This window comes from Gekko japonicus, unplaced genomic scaffold (genome assembly GCF_001447785.1).
Source record: "Gekko japonicus isolate JY-2015 unplaced genomic scaffold, Gekko_japonicus_V1.1 scaffold9, whole genome shotgun sequence".
Lineage (NCBI taxonomy): Eukaryota > Metazoa > Chordata > Lepidosauria > Squamata > Gekkonidae > Gekko > Gekko japonicus.
Genome location: NW_015168044.1, coordinates 2,719,387 through 2,736,537, shown reverse-complemented (window position 1 = coordinate 2,736,537; position 17,151 = coordinate 2,719,387). Strand labels below are relative to the sequence as shown.

General features: G+C 47.4%; 1 protein-coding gene across 2 annotated transcripts in view; it reads left to right on the top strand.

Moving 5' to 3' along the window:
* Window positions 1-11,402, top strand: part of PHYHIP (phytanoyl-CoA 2-hydroxylase interacting protein) — a 70,046-nt gene extending 58,644 nt beyond the window's left edge. The window contains exons 2-5 of one of the 2 annotated variants that reach the window (XM_015414227.1): window positions 20-203; window positions 8,817-8,991; window positions 10,219-10,336; window positions 10,828-11,402. In XM_015414227.1, coding sequence (XP_015269713.1) covers window positions 39-203; window positions 8,817-8,991; window positions 10,219-10,336; window positions 10,828-11,362 — 993 coding nt within the window. In that variant the 5' untranslated portion in view covers window positions 20-38 and the 3' untranslated portion in view covers window positions 11,363-11,402. The remainder of the gene's footprint in view (window positions 1-19; window positions 204-8,816; window positions 8,992-10,218; window positions 10,337-10,827) is intronic. The other variant, XM_015414226.1, reaches the window with a different exon arrangement.
* The last annotated feature ends 5,749 nt before the right edge of the window (window positions 11,403-17,151 follow it).

Here is a 17,151-nt window from a genome sequence, read left to right as displayed (position 1 = left end):
CTGTGTCTTCCAATCCTAGGAGCCGAACTGGTCGGATCATGGAGCTGTTGTCCACACCACACAGCATTGAGATCAACAACATCACATGTGACTCATTCCGGATCTCCTGGGCCATGGATGTTGGAGACCTGGACAGAGTCACCCACTACTTCATTGACCTGAATAAGAAGGAGAACAAGAACTCCAATAAATTCAAACACAGGGTGAGCCAGCCATAATGATGCGTAATGGTGTGCAGGGTTGGGACAAGGTTATCTGATGCACATTTCTACTTAATAATCCCTTCAGCCAATAAGAACTCTTCTGTCTCCAGATGGCCGGTGGAGGTTTAGTGTCTTCAGTGGAAATGTTTATTGCATGCCAGCCACCGGCTCCATATGGCGCAGCTGTGTCTGTCATCTGGGCCCCATTCACATCTGGCAACAATTGGATATCTCCCTTGGAAGATTCTGGATATAGCTGTACTAAAACTGAAATAGGAGTCTAGTGGCACCTTAAAGACTAACAAAAATTAATTTAAAATTTGGTTAGTCCTTAAGATGCCTCTAGGCTCCTGTTTTATTTTATTGCCACAGAGTAAAAAAGCTACCCATCTGCAATCTCGACCAAACTAGTTTAGTAATAATTCCCTCTGTTTGCCTGGAGACTGTAGTTCTGTTGAAGGTGGGCAGAGGCATTAAAGAAAAACCCCAGACTTCTGAGCACCCGTACCAAACTACAGCTCCTAGGGTCCTTGGGGGAGAAAACAGAAATATTAAACCTATGCAAAATGGACACAGGTGTTTCCCACATGGGGCAGACTTCCACTGTGTCCCTGTTGTTGCTGCCATTGCTGATACAGTGCAGTGGCAATGAGGCTTCCATATGGCTGGCTTCCTCTCAGTTTTCCTGATCCAGTAACTTAGCAGCAGCCACCCCCACTATGCCACCAATGCTTTTTCAGTCTTTTAAAGAAATTAGCAGTCAACTATTGTTATACCACTATAATGCTATAACAATCAGGTTGTATGTCTTTCTGGCTTTCATTTTTTTAAAAAAATAAGCCCCTAGCTCTTTCATTGCTGAGGTATAAGGGGAAAGGTATGTCTCGCTAACAAAATGGGCTAGAGACTAAAACAAACAAACAAAAGCTTTGCATTCAGAGAACATGATATGGAGATTGTTATAACAATATTAAATTGCTGATTTAAAAGCCAAAATCCTCCCCTGTTGGCAGGTACAGAAAGTGGCTGTCATGTGGGCAGGACTGGGAAAATCTGAATGTTCTTACTCACACAGCCACCATCCAGGCTTTGCAGCAATCTTTCCCAAAACTCTGGAGCAAATTAGGTTTTTTTGGGGGAAAAAAGATCAGAGAAAAGTCAGGGAATACCTAGGAGGTGCACAAATGCACCACAATCCTCTGCGGAACCAGGAAGAAAACTTGATTCCCAACAAACATCAAGCCTGAGGCAAATAACCCATGTGGAAAAGGTCTCAGAGCTGTAGTGCAGAGACAATCCTCTGGGAAAACCAGTAATTACCAAAGACCATAGACAGAGTGTATATGAGTCACAAAATCAGTTTAGAGCACATTGCTTCCCTGCTACCTCAGTGAGACATGGGATAATAGAAAATGCGATATCACATCTCATTCCCTCTATAGCTCATACTCTTTGGTCAACTCTTAATCATGTTTGGAGTGTGAAAACATTTGTCTTCCCTCCATTGATAGAATTTTTAACACCAGTTGATTTCTGTAGCGCTTCTAGTCTGATCCTGACACAGCTTTGCTGGGACGACCAAAATCTTAGTTATTAATGCTAACTTGGATACGAAGAGGACCACAGTGGCAGTTAGGGTTCTCAGCTCCCCTGGGGGAGGTGGAGATCCCCTGCTGCCAGACTCTGCCTCCCAGCTGCCAATCATCTGGCCAGCGGGGAACTTTCCTGACAAAAGAAAAAGACCTGAGTCTTGTTGCCAGCATCACATAGGAAATGATGTCATCATACCAGTGACATCCAGGTGATATGGAGGTATCTGGGCAAAAACTCTATGGTAGACGCCAGTTTTACCATAGAGTTTTGCCCAAATTACAGAGTGTCCCCTGGATGTTGCTGGTGTGATGACCCCACTTCCTGTGTGACACTGGCCATGAGGCCTGGGTTTTTCTCTTTCTCCAGGTAAGTTTCCTCCATCCCCCGCTGATTGCCAGGAGATACCTGGCAACCCTAGTGGCAAAGCATGCTGGGAAATCAAAGCTTGGGTCTTATAAAACATAGGGAAGAGTAGCTACAAAACATCCCTCACAACACAAAATTGGTTTGAGGAACAAGCAGTGTCTTCCCTAACAGAGGCAGGGAAGTCATGAATTGCTCACATCTTTCTGCATCTGAAATGGAGTCACTAATTTGGGTGCTGTTTAACAAGGTTAGTTGCTATGGCAATGCTATGTAATGCTTAACATTGTATTTCTCTCTCTCTCTCTCGCTCTTTCTGTTACAAGGTTTTCTTCCCTCCCCTTTTGCCTGTCTCCCGACTCTTCAGCGTTTGCTGTTGCCACAGAAACAGCTCTGCACTCCAGTGGGGCTTTTGTGGCCTGTTGATATGGCAATATTATCTCTTGAAAACAAAATTTCTGAAGCACTCTCATTACTTGCTTTGCTATTCCAACCACTTCATAATTGTTAAATTCCTCAATTTACGCTTCACTCTCCCCAAACTTGGCCAGCCTGCGTAAGGACTGTACTACTTCTGAATATTTGCAGGGGAGGGGGGCTCACATGACTGATTGAGCCTCTGTACTAAAAAAAAATCCTAGTACATAACAAGCTAGCAGCTTAGGGTCAAGCTAGGATAGAACCCTTCTCCCTACCATGCCAGTTTTCTATGTGGAGGGCTTTTTTGTGTAGTAGTATTCAGTCATCTGAGCCCCAACTTGCAGGCTGAAGTGGTACAGTCTTATCAGAGCTGGCCATCTAGTATTTTTGTGGTAGGACCTGGGGAGTCACAGCTCACCTGGGAAAGATGTCATTTCTGGATAATGCTCCAGGAATTCCCCCCAAATCTTTGTACTAAAAACCATAGAGATCTGAGGGAATTCCTATAGTGTAACTCAAAAGTTACATCACTTCCAGATCAGACACCATCTCGCCCCCCCTCCTTTTTCTGTTACTGCCGGAGATCACCTGCTGGAAGCAGGCACTGGGTGCTCACCTAGTGGGCATCTCACCTATGGGCATCTCAGTAAGAACTGAGGAGTCCTCAACCTTCTTGAGTCTCTTTGGCACTTTTGGAATTTTGAGAACAGGTAGTCAGCACCACTATAAAATGGCTGTCATGGAGTTGGGTCCAATCATAAAATGTTGGCATGTTTCAACCCAAGAATCCTCCTGTGATACAGGCAGCTGTTTCTAGATGAGTGCTTTCTGCAGACACGAAGATGATGGCTCCTGAACTCCTCTATAGCACCTCATGCCCCAACAAAGTACAGGAAAGCTGATATTGGCTTTTTTTCTTTTTGGAGAAAAAGGAAATGGGCATCAGGAAACACATCAGTGGGCACCAGATGGAGGAATCACTGAACTTAGACCTTAGGGTCAAACAAGACATGAATTGTTGCTCGTTGATGTGTGCATCCACAAGAGTCAGGGGTGTTAATCCTCTAACCCCCCCCCTTGCCTTACCTCTGGTGGCCAGGTGCGCAAACCTTTTCTTCCCAGGGTGGCTACAAGAATCAGAAATGAGCCGAACTGGGAGGAAAGTGCCAGGGTAATGAGTAACGAAGCACAGTGGTCCCTCCTTCCTGAGCTAAGACAAAAATGTGTGAGCTGGAGGCTAAAAACCTGTGAGCTAGCTCACACTAACTCAGCTTAGAGGGAACACTGGCCACAAGGTATAGCTAGGGGTTCTGGGGCAAGTGATGCTCTGTCTTCTTGGTGCTTGGGGGGGGGGTCAACAGTGGGAGGGCTTCTAATGTCCTGGCCCCACTGCTGGACCTCCTGATGGCACTGGTATTTCTGGCCACTGTGTGACACAGAGTGTTGGACTGGATGGGCCTTTGGCCTGATCCAACATTGGCGTCTCTTATGTTCTTATGAAAGTGCCAGGGTAATGAGTAACGAAGCACAGTGGTGGAGGGTTCAGCTCCCCTCAGTCGCATCCCCCTTTTGATGTTAAAATCTATTCACTCATCAATTACTGTACGCCTTAGCAACACAAATGTGCCTACTACTGTTGTATCTGGTTTGGTCCTTTGACTTGTGTTAATCAGCATGGATTTTGAAGTATTAGGTACGAATTCTAAACTTCATTTTGCTGTGGCAGCTAGCGCAGAAGGCTTACTCTAAACTGCAGTATTAGGAGCATGAGTCCTCCCCATATTTGACTGTCCAGTACATAAACATAAGATTTTGTTTTAAATAAGCCAAAACTGTATTTTAATCCCACACCCTCTCCAAAAGTGTTCTTCAAAATGTCCTCAAGGGCCAAAGCAGACTTGATGGGGTGAATGTGTGGGTAAGGGGAAGTAGACCTGGCCTGTTCCCTACCTTGCTAGTGGTGTGCTCTACAGCTTTCAGCGCTTCTAGCCCAGCTCAGGTGAAAACATGAAGGAGGAGAAGGAGGAGGAGATGATGGTGATGATGATGATTGGATTTATACCCCGCTCTTCACTACCTAAGGGAGTCTCAGAGCAGATTACAATCTCCTTTCCCTTCCCCTCCCCACAACAGACACCCTGTGAGGTAGGTGGGGCTGAGAGAACTCTCTCGAGAACTGCCCTTGACAGAACAGCTCTGAAAGAACTTTTGACTGACCCAAGGTCACACCAGCAGCTGCATGTGGAGGAGGAGAGGGGAATCAAACCTGGTTCTCCAGATTAGAGCCTGTGCTCCTAACCACTACACCAAACTGGCTGCTTCATACCTGCTTCATACCTGCATTGCTGCACCCAGCTCCGTATTGCCGACTATGCTGGGAACGGAAAGGTCCTTCCCAGTATTTGTTTCCTGAGATCCTTTAATTGGAGATGCCAGGGACCTTCTGCATGCAAAACAGGTACTCAGCCTCCGAGCCATGCTCCCTTCTCTCTTGATATCTCAGTGAACTGGAAGAAAAGTGCTGAAAGTCCCAGAGCACAACAAGGTATGGGAAGGTGAGGGGGTAGGTGAGGCAGGCTTCCATCTTCTGATGTTTGTTTGGGGAAAAAGGGATTCCCCCCATATACTTCATTCTTGAATAAGTGGAAGTGTGTATGAGTGTATACAAATTTCACACCCCCATCCAGCCTGTCCAAGACTCATTTGGCCCCAAGATGGGCCTACATGCTTACCATACGTGCCAAAGGCACACACACAGAATGACTTGAAATACTGCAGGCCCCCTTTTTTTTTTTGCACAGTTGGATTCATTCAGGAACAAGCACCTCAGTGACTTTTGCTCCCTTTGCCTCACTCTCCTTCTCATTTTCCTTTCAGACATCATTTCCAGATAAATGCATTTTAAAAGTGCTAGCTCCTGAGCAGTTGCATGTCAAAGAACAGAGCATGCCTCCCCCCAAGTAACTGGTTGTCAGCCCCAGCCTTTATAAATTGCTCTTCACAGAGAACATACCCTAACCGTTGCCTTCTTTTGTCCTTGAAGTTAATCTCTGCTGTCGAACAGGTAAGGATTAAGGTGACAGCAGCGAATCTGTAAGCGTGGTTACAGCATCCATTGTCATCTTTGTCATTTTCCCTCGCCAGGGAGCTTGCCATTCTGAGATGGGGTTAGAGATCTCTCAAAGAGAATTCTTGGCACCTCACCCCATTCCAGCCTGAGGAATCTTTATGGGGAAGTGATGGCTTTTGCGCTGGTATAAAATTGATGTACTTTTATAGCACAGAGATTGTTATTGCAACGTACTCTTGGTATGCTTGATATGCTAAATATGCTAATATTTAGATCTGTTTTTATACCATCTGTCACGTTCCCTTCCCCTTCCAAATCCTGGGAGATGTGTTTTGGTGATGATGTTGACAACTTTCTATTAGAGATCTCTAACCCCACCTCACAGAGCAGAGTTCCCTGGAGACAAACAAATGACTATGAAACCAATTTCACTTTGTGGTGTAGATAATACCCAACTGGGCCTCAGGTAGGCTTCCTGTCTCGTGCAATCACAATCAGATTGGGATTAGTAAACTGACAGTAGATAAGCAAAACTCGAAGTCTCCAATTCTTCCAGGTGCTTTGAGCCACCCAATGCGCAGTTCTTTGTCATGTCTTTGAAAAGCACAGTCCTTTCATCAGAAACCCACCCAATGCGCAGTTCTTTGTCATGCCTTTGAAAAGCACAGTCCTTTCATCAGAATTAAATGGCCTCCTGTTGACAGTGCACCAACACTTGCCTCAGTAACCACACAACAGTGCACTTCGGAACTACTTGCTTAACTAAAATGTGCTGTGAATGAAAGGAACCACAGAGACCACATATTAAAAAGCACAGAGAGGGCACAAATGGCTTCTGTGTAAGGATCACAAAGCAATGCAGTGGGGAAAGAAGGCAGGTCTTCCATCTGGCTTGGGAATTCTCATTCTGTTACCATACTACAGAGTGAGAGCTGGGAGGTGGTAGGTATAGTTTGGGCTTCTCCAAAAGTATTACAGGAGTTCCTTTAATTACAGGTGGTTTTCAAACTGTTCTGGAGGCTCCTGGAGCTCTTCAGAACCTTATCAGGAGGTCTTGAATAAGAAGCTCAGTAATGGCAGACAATAGATCCAGGTGGGTAGCTGTGTTGGTCTGAAGCAATAGAACAAAGAGTCCAGTGGCACCTTTAAGACCAACAAAGTTTTATTCGTGTTAACTTCCGTGTGCATGCACACTTCGTCAGACGATGAAATGGAATTACATATCATAGTTGTATATATAGGAGTGGTTTGTTAAATCAGCATGCAAAATAGTGAAGACACTTTTTTAACAGATCAAAAGAATGACAAGCTAGTTCCTGGTTATCATCTGTTTTGGTTCAACTGGGGGGGGAAACAACATAGGTAATAAATATGTTAGAACTGGAGATTGATGTTTCTTAATTTGTGAGAATCCTATCCTTAGACCCCATCCATCTCCTTTCGAGCGTGGAGGTGAATTTTACAGCATCTCGGTTGTGTAGTGTTTTCCTTGTCCCCAAAACAAAGAACTGCATTTAAATCTACCATTCCAAATTACATTACATATTCAATTATATTCTTAATTGCTAAGAGTAGTAATAACATTTTGCTTCAACAAAACATGGAGTTAACTTACAGAATCCTTTTCCTGGGGTAGTGTTATGTCAGAGATCAACAAGATATTGCATTGCATTACAATCACTATTATAATATACTATCTCAAAAAAAGAAAAGAAAAACATCAAAATATAGGGGATGTATAGCCCTTTTTGGTGAGAATACATACGTGAGGATTGAATGAGTAAGCATGTGTAATGGGATAAGAAACCAATATCCCTGTTAAGTCCTGGTGGGACGTTTGTTCCAAGTGTTGTAATAACTTGTAATTCAGCTATTTCCCTTTCCATTCTGTTCCTGAATGTTCCTTCGCTGTTTTATTGCAACAGATGATAACCAGAAACTAACTTGTCATTCTTTTGATCTGTTAAAAAATGTGTCCTCACTATTTTGCATGCTGATTTAACAAACCACTCCTATATATACAACTATGATATGTAATTCCATTTCATCATCTGACAAAGTGTGCATGCACACGGAAGTGTACACCTTGAATAAAACTTTGTTGGTGTTAAAGGTGCCATGGGACTCTAACTTTGTTCTAATGGCAGATGAATTTTCCAGAAATACATGATTTCCCACTGCTACAGAACTATATGAACACATACATGAGACTGCCTTATAGTGAGTCAGACCAATTGGTCTATCAAGAACAGAATTTTCTACTCTGGCTGGCGGCAGCAGCAGTTTTCTGGGATCTTAGATTGCGGCCTTTAATATCATCTATTGCCTGATCTTTTTAACTGGAGATGCTGGGAATTGAACCTGGGATCCTCTGAATGCCAAGCAGGTGGTCTACAACTGAGCCATGGTCCCTTGTAGAGTAATCTCTCAGTTTACACATGATGACATGATGACACAAATGCCCATCAGGCCTGGTGAGCACTCTGTTTGAATAAAGATGGGGCTCTAGAATATGCTGCAGCATTTTCTGCCATGTGCTGGCATCCCAAAGATGTGCAGGGCTCTTAAGTGGATAAGCTGGTGGGAAAAAGGTTCCCTGAAAATACACATTTTGGACCTCCTACTTTACATAGGTACAACTGTCCTGTTGTGCTCCAAGCAGGAGATGACATAAGTCATCTTGAGCTCCTTAAAGAGCAAGGTAAATGAACAAGAGGCAGGAATAAAATCTTCTGCCCAGATGAAAGGGTTAAAAAGGACAGCTTTCCCTGAGGATAGGACATTGTCACAAGTCCACCTCCCCCAGGCAATCCAGTGTGGAAAGATGGAACATGCCTACCTGGTCTTTCATAAGAATATAAAAGACGCCAATGTTGGATCAGGCCAAAGGCCCATCTAGTCCAACACTCTGTCACACAGTGGCCAAAAATACCAGGTGCCATCAGGAGGTCCACCAGTGGGGCCAGGACATTAAAAGCCCTCCCACTGTTGCCCCCCCCACAAGCACCAAGAAGACAGAGCATCACTTTCCATGACCCCTTCCTGTGGCTAACTGTAGACAACTGATGCAACAAGTTCAGCCCCTGACCTAGGAAACCCGGAAACCACAGATCAAGTCCTGTCGCAGGCCTGACCCCTGATAGCAGATATGGCTTCTTCTTTTGCAGGATGTTCCTACCAAGCTGGTAGCCAAAGCAGTTGCCCTGCCCATGACTGTAAGGGGCCACTGGTTTCTGAGTCCGAGGACTGAGTACAGCGTGGCAGTGCAGACGGCAGTGAAGCAGAGTGATGGGGAGTACCTTGTGTCTGGATGGAGCGAAACCGTCGAATTTTGTACAGGGGGTGAGTGTTTAGAAGAAGGTCTCAGCCATGAAGCAAGGTGTAGGCGGCATATTTTGCCATTTAAAGGCTGGGGAGAGAGAGAGACTAATTTACCAGTGGAGCACAATCCACCAGAAATTCTTTTGCACAGGCTTCAGAGAAATGCAAGAGCATGGCAGAGTTCTTGCTGGGTCTGTCCTATTCTGTTACACCACTGCTTGACTGGGAAAAGATCAGGGGAGCTGAGCCTGTCAAGACCGAGAGCAGTAGTATACAACGTTTTGGGTTCTGAATTCTGAAAGAGCAAACACAACGTCTACCTGTGAATTTGTTTGTGTGCTGGCAAAGGGGGAAAGGGACAGACAAGAGAGTTCTGTTTTGCCTGACACACTGCATTTGTTACACTGACCTCATGGCTCCACTGCTGCCCATGGCAGCCCTAGTCTTTGCTGGCCACAGAGATGGCTCCACCCGAGTGAGATGCACGTGGGCCGCTGATGACGGCTTCTGCTCTTCAGACAGTGGCATCTGTTTTGTCTTATTCCCAGTCAATGGCAGCCTTGCTTTCAGATTGGAATGAGGGAGCTGCCTTGCTGAGCAAAACGCTGTGTCTTGCCCCACATTGTTGCCTGGCATGCATTTCAGGGCCTGACTGCCCCTGACCAAGAGCTTATGGGTGGCACAGCTACAGACATGACTGTCAGACCCAGCTCTTCTTCTCTCCTGGATGACATCCTCACACACTGCAGTGTTTCGTGAGAGAGGAGTCCTGGTTGTCCTCCATGACCAAGTCCATTTCCTGTGGTTTGTTTATTTGCCAGCCACTGCCTTTTCTGCTCAGTCCCAGAAGCCCAGTCTGCGTGTACAGGGAAGGGGGACATGTGTGAGTGTTTTGAGGTTAGGAATGAAGGAGACCAAGAAAAACCCCACACTTGTTTGGGCTGGCTAAGGCAGGGCCTGGCCTGATGGGAAAGGGAACAGGGTGAGGGGTGCTGAAAGGCAGTAAATCCAGATTTCACGATGGAGCAAGAGTTGCCAAGTAGGAGGTGAAGGGTGTGCCATCGCACCTAGAAGGGGAGGCGACAGGGAGGGAAACTGGCTGGAGGCAAGGAGATGAAGGGGCGGAAGCCAGGTGGAGTGGGGGAAGGAGTGGCGGCGGCGAGAGGTAGGCGGGCTGGCTAGCAGAGACAGCCGGCCAGAGAAGGGAAAGCTGCACTGAAAGGCATGCACCCCTTGTTTCCCATGCAGATTATGCTAAGGAGCATTTGGCCCAGCTGCAAGAGAAAGCCGAACTCATTGCAGGGAGGATGCTCAGGTTCTCCGTCTTCTATCGGAACCACACCAAGGAATATTTTCAGCATGTTCGGTAAGAGCCCTCAAACTTCGGAGGCTCCATGTCAGCAAGTAGTTTTGTTTGGTGTGGTCTCCATGAAAAGAGAAAGTTGCGCCCAGGGGGGGGGGGGGTGTTACATCAGGTACTTATGAGGTCCCATGCCCAAATGGCCTAGTGCCAAGTTCCAGTTCACAGATAATGTTAGTCCATCTCTGTCTGGCGATTCAGAGAGGGGCAGATGACATCGTTCAGAAGGCTGTATTTGCCCCCCCCGGGGGGGGGGCTTTGGCAGCACCAAATGGCCATGCTAAGGCACAAAGAGGGCAGGGGTCATAGGTTGTCCCACATACTTCTGCATTAGTCAGCCTCACCCACCTTCCTGAAATTATACCACCATGGGAGGTAATAAACCCAGGTGGAGATGTAGCCATGGAAGTGGAACAGCCCACTCCCATCTAGAATCCAACAGAGCCCTGTTAGTAGTTCCTCCAATGGCTGATGGTCTCTTTTTCCCTTCTGGCCAGAATGAACTGTGGAAACGTCATGAAGCCATACCTGAAGGACAACAGTGGCAGTCACGGCTCACCTACCAGCGGCATGCTGCATGGTATCTTTTTCAGCTGCACCACCGAATTCAACACAGGCCAGCCTCCACAGGACTCCCCTTATGGCCGCTACCGTTTCCAGGTCCCCGCCCAGCGGCTTTTTGGCCCCAACACCAACCTCTACTTTGCGGACTTCTACTGCATGTACACCGCCTATCACTACGTCATCCTGGTCCTGGCACCCAAAGGCTCTCCAGGAGACCATTTCTGCCGGGAGCGTCTGCCCCAGTTAGACATTTCCTGCAACAAGTTCCTGACCTGCTCTGTGGAGGATGGAGAGCTCATCTATCGTCATGCCCAGGACGTCATCTTGGAGATCATCTACACTGAGCCGGTTGATCTCAGCCTAGGAGTTCTGGGAGAAATCAGCGGCCATCAGCTTATGAGCCTTTCAACCGCTGACGCTAAGAAGGACCCCAGCTGCAAGACATGCAACATCAGCGTGGGGCGCTAGAGACTGGGGAGGGGTGGGGAGGGGAGGGGAGGGAAGGGAGACCACACAGCTGGTGCAGAAGACAGCTTCATTCACCTAAGGATGGATATATGGCCAGCTGGGAACTGGTTCCCACTGAGGACCAGTACTGGAGGAGCAGGCCATTCATTGCTCCCCGCTGAACTCCTCCATCTCTCTCTCTCTCTCTTGCATGTTTCCTCAGCCATTGTAAATAGGACCTTAACCATTGAGAGAGATCGGGGAAGCTTTGTAAGGGTAAGGCAGTTGGCCTGGTCCTCCAGTAAGATAAACAGAACTTGCCAATGGGTCAGGTATGAGAAGAACCAGCACTGGTTTTCCTGGGCTGCCTATACAAAGAAAGGCCTCTGGCTTTCTGTCCCACCATGGGCCCCCTTCCCCATTCAGATCCAAATGGACATTTCATTTTGCACACATAGCGACTACCGGGAAGCTCTGGCCAGTGTGATAGTATTCCAGCTTCCTAAATAGGACTTTTCTACTTCTCGTCCTATTCCCTCTGGCCTTTTCCTTTTCTCCGACCAGAGACTCTCTGTGTTCCTCTGGCCCGGCTGTCCCTTCCCCTTCATGTACAGCGTTCTCTGCTCACCCAGGTATCGCCTGGAAGGGTGGGAGGGGCAGAACCTCCCCTCCTCCCAGGAAGACCATGGGCTCAAAAGCTCAGCTGGCATGGAGACACCTCAGACAGGTTGCTTCGACACGCTGAATGACTTACGTGGTCTGCACTGAAAAAAAGCTGCAAACGGGAGCTTCACATTTGTGCTATGCTGGGGGTGGGGGAGAGAGACGACCTCCTAACAGGGGAGGAAGGTCAAGAGGGAAGAAAGAGAAGACAGATATTTGAGGAGATGTTGTTCCTTCTCGCTTCCTAAAGGTGTGACGGCCTGTTGCTTCATATCCTTTATTTATTTTGTTCAAATAAAAGAGGGGGGAGGGGGGGAGCTACAGGTTCCAACAGGCCTCTTGGCACTCTAGAAAAGTGCTGGAATGCTGGTGGGTGGTAGCTGACAGATGTGCCATCTGTTGGACTGCCCAGCCTGGCTTGCCCAGGCTGCCAGAAGAATCTGGCTTGCCCACAGCGGCCTATGCTGCATGTCTGCTTGTGACCTCCTCTTGGGGATGGAGGGAGGAAGGGATTCCACCCCATATCCCTGATCTGGGGTGCAGAGAACTGAAATACAGAGACAAAACATAATGTTTTCCCCCACCCAAACATTTTGTTTCTTTGAAGCCTTCGGAGACTGCAGATTTAAGCAGAGGAGAGGAGTGGGAGGAAGGGGCCGTGTAGCCATTTTCTCTTCTTGCCATTTTTTTCCTGCTCTGAATGACACCTGGGTGCCTGTATCCTTTGCCCAGCAGGTGGAAAAGCAGATGGGGGAGGCAGTCTGGAGCAGGAACTAGCCCAAGGAGGAAAGGTTAAGTAGCCGCTGCCTCCCCTCTCATTCCCCTCTGTGCTCACCACTGCAACATCCAAGGCTGGTGTTTGGCTTTTATAAATAAAACGTCAAGAGATTGTTACATACATCTGCCCTTGCAATGTCTGGCTTGGCTCCAAGGGATAGAGCGATTGGACAAGGCTACATTTCAATTCAGTGGCAGAGGAGGGGGTTTGAACTTAAGACCTCTCTGATCTGAGGCCAGACTTGCTCTCCACTGGATGGTGCCGGCTGCCTGGAGTCAATCCGTGGCAAAGCATCTGCTGTGCCTGCAGAAGTAGCTAAGAAAAGCCTTAGAAGGGAAGGGTGACGAGAAGCTCAGCATGGCCCAAAAGGTGTTTGCCATTCCGTACTCAGCCGCTCCCCAGCTCCTTTTCAGTCTGAACCTGCCCATTACTTCACACAGCCATGCAGAACCTGCTCTGTTGAGACAGGCTAGACCTGCTCTCGGCAGCTGCCCCCTCCTCCCTCCTGCCCTATAAGGAGCTTTGATTTGTTTGGGGTTTCTTTTGCCCTGTGTGAATATTTTGCCTCCCAAGGGGAACCTGCCTGCGCGCAGCCACTTCTTACGCTGCCAGTCTGTGGCAAAGGCAATGTGGCTACACAACGGAGGAGGATTGGTTTTGCCACCTTTTTTCCTGAATTGAGGCGTAAGATGTGACTTGTAGTCTTAAGAAATTCCATTTTGCACCAGTGTAGAGGCCTGGTGAGAAACACTAAGGGATTTCCACCCTTTTGAGAAAAACAATTTGAAGCCCATTCAGATAAATAAGTAGATGCCGCCACAGACCGCTGGATGACAATGGCTGCATTCAGACACCACTTTTAGCCACTATTAAGCCGACATGCGCACAAACCGGGCCTCTTGCCAGACTTTCCATGCACACCTCCCTCCTTCCCATGTCACCTCAAATGGAGGATCCCTGTGAGAAACCGACTGCTGTTATCCATGCTATATGACTGCAGGCACACATGTTAACCAGAGTTAGTTTTAAAATCAGGTTAGTCCCAATCTGCAATGCAATTCTAAGAACAGTTGCCTGGGAATCAGCTCCATTGAACATAGGTGCTGAGGACTGTGCTCTTAGAGTCCCCGGGGAAGGGGGGGGGGGGACTGCTTCCACTTAACCCACCGTCCTGCATTCATGTGCTCTGAGTGGCCAAGACTACTTCCTAATGAGATACCTTCGTTAAGCTCTTTGTGAGAAAAGAGGGGGAGGCACATACACATACGGCCTGGCAACCAGCCAGATTTCTGCCTGTGTTGCATTTAGGTGGCATCTGAATGCAGTCAGGGCATCTGTGGCCCTCTGAATGGGGCAAAAGCAAAGCTCCATCTGATCTGACCCACATGAAATAACAACATGTTCCAGAATGAAGTCCCAGATCCTCTGCAGTTCCCAGAGATTCTGTGGCAACCAAGCAGGGGCTGAACACGGGAATCTACCTTATATCGAATCAACCTACTGGTCCATCTAGTCCCGTGTTGTCTGCCGCCAACTAGTAGGTCTGCAGGCGACATCTCCTATTTTTTAACCGCAGATGGGTAGCCCCGTTGATCTGTTGTAGCAAAATTACACAGGCGTTGGGTAGCAGCTTAGAGATTAACCAAATACATTTGCGGTAATGACTTCTGACTCATGAAAGCTTGTGCTGAAGTAAATTTTGTTCGTCTTTAAGGTGCTACCAGGCTCTTGCATAATTATCCTTTAACAGTAGAACAAATTTAGAGTCTAGTGGCACCTTTAAGACCAACAAAGGTTTAAAGGTGCCACTAGACTCTAACTTTGTTCGACTGCTTCAGACCAACACGGCTGCCCACCTGGAACTATCCTTTAGCAGGAGATTGAACATGAGAGCTTGTGTGTGCAAAACAGATGCTCTAACCACTGAGCAAGAGCCCCTCTGCACACAGATCTATACAGCAGTGCCAAAGGGCAGGGATCTTAGAAAACATGGCTAATGACTCAGAAGCCCTGAGAAGGTGGGCAGTGTCCTGGCCAAGATCCACATCCAAGTGCTTGCTTGGATTTGAATCCCTAATACCCAGTTAGGGTTGCCAACCTCCAGGCAGGGCCTGGCGGCCTCCCAGAATTGTAACAGATCTCCAGACTACAGAGATCATTTCCACTTGAGAAAACGGCTGCTTTGTAGGGCAGACTCCCCATACGCTGCTGAGGCCCCTCCCCAAACTCCACCTCCAAATCTCCAAGCACAGAGTTGGCAACCCTATGTCTAACAACTTATTCACTGTGTGCTGTTGGTCAGTATCATCCTACAGTCAGATAACTGCTCAATAGCCAGCACTTTTTAGATTGGTGTGCACACTTGGTGTCATCAGATACAAATACAGTCAAAAGTAAGATAGCGACCTGGACCTGGGCTGAGACAGGCTGTATTTGGAAGAAGGGGCAGGTCTGGTGTTCTGTGTAGACCGATCCTTAAAAGCAGGAACATCTGGCACTCCTTCCCAGTGCTCAAGGGTCTGCAAATACAAGTTACTCTTTCCTAAGAATACAATACAAACTAAAATTCCTTTTTCAGAGAGCAGAAGAAAATTCACAAGCCCCATGTATGGACGGTAGGTGGAAATATACAGCCTCCCACTGTTAAGCTAAGCATATTGCGGATATTTCTGCAGTACTATTCATTGGCTTGAAATTACCTTATATCATATCAATGACCTTCTTGACATAGTCACTGCACACCAAGTATGGTCTCTTGAGGAGGACCATCCATGCACTAGGACTTAATCCACCTCTTTCGCACAAGGGCCATTTATTTCAGAGGATTCCGTCATAAGCACTATTCCAACAAATGGAGGTTGAAGTATTATCAGCAGAGCTTGGCTTATCGCACCCTGAGCCTGGATCTAACAGCCCTTTGTTAAATTAGTGGCATGTTCAAAGAAAGCTCAACACGGAACATATTTCACGATGAGGCAGCCAATAAATCAAAGACAGAGGCGTCTCCATTTTAGAGGCTTTGCTTTCAGAAGGCAGCCGTGTCTTCATTTGTGGCAGCCTTTAGAAACTTATGAGCATCCAGATGTTCAGTGCAGCCAGCTGTGTAGTGTTTGCTGTGTGCTGTAGCAGTATCGTGCCGTGAATGCTGCTCGCATGGGGTACTAAGAACCCTGCCTTTTACCCTTTACTTGCTTTTGATTTCCTCCCCCAGTTGTACTGCATATTGCAATCTTGCCAGCTGAAAAAGGGCCACTTGCCAATGGGAATGCTGCGTGTTGGTGGGGCAGGTTCACTTGTCCTTGACTCTCGCTCCTCCTGTAAAATGCACACTAAAAAAACCTGAGCTGCATTAGACGTTAGAATGTAAGCAGCTTTCAGTGGGCAGGAATGGTAGAAGAATTACATCAAGAGGAGGGGTGGGATTTGCACGTTCCTGTATGAGCAAGACAGGAGATTCTTTCATTTCTTGTGAGAAATGGTGTGAGAAAGAGGGCTGAACTTTACAGGCAAACACACACCCAGGAAGGCGTTTGAAAGTGTGATAACAGCCTTTCTAAGGCAGATGAAGCTCTTAGACAGTGGAAGGGATGCAGGAAGCAGAGGTATCCCAAGACAATTGTTTCTCCTGAGCAGAGGCTGGGAAGCATATTGGGTTCAGGTTAAGCAAACAACTGATCTTTTGGCAGACTTATTATTGAACTGTACCACTAAATTACAAATGGCAGCGTATGACCAAATGCTTTCCTGTCCCCTTTCTGGCAGACAGAAAACTAGCACTGGGATGTTGAAACGTCCTTGGAGTAAACTGAGCTGAGTGGTTCTTGTGGAATGCTGCAGGATCTGCTATGCTCAAACTCAAGATGTAAGTGCAACCATGATAAAGGGTCGGCTCGAGGATTTTGCCCTCCCTACCCTGGGCCACCCAAGTCCCCCCCACCTCCACCTTGGGAAGGCAGAAAGAGGTCACCTGCTATCTTTGACCCTGCCACCAGGACAAAGGAACGTGGGAAGATTGTGCACAACTTCCTCCCACCAAAACTGTAGCAAGAAGCTGCCACCTGCCTGCCTTGTCCCCCAGTGGCTGAGCGAGGCACCTCCCAAGGCAGACCCCAATGCTGTGGGCCGGGGTTTTTTTTTTGGCACTCCCTCAGTACTGACACTCTGGGTAATCATCTGGGGCCAACTAGTGGACTGGCTACCCCTGCCCTGACGAGTGGGCCCAATATACCTGTTGTTATTGTCACCATGACCCAGGGCTCAGCTTGGTTCTGACTATCAACAGCCCACTGGGAATTTTTTTTTTGTAAAGGGTGGTCAACCCCCCCCCCCCCAATAGATTTCAGGAATAAAGCACATACTTTTCTCCTTA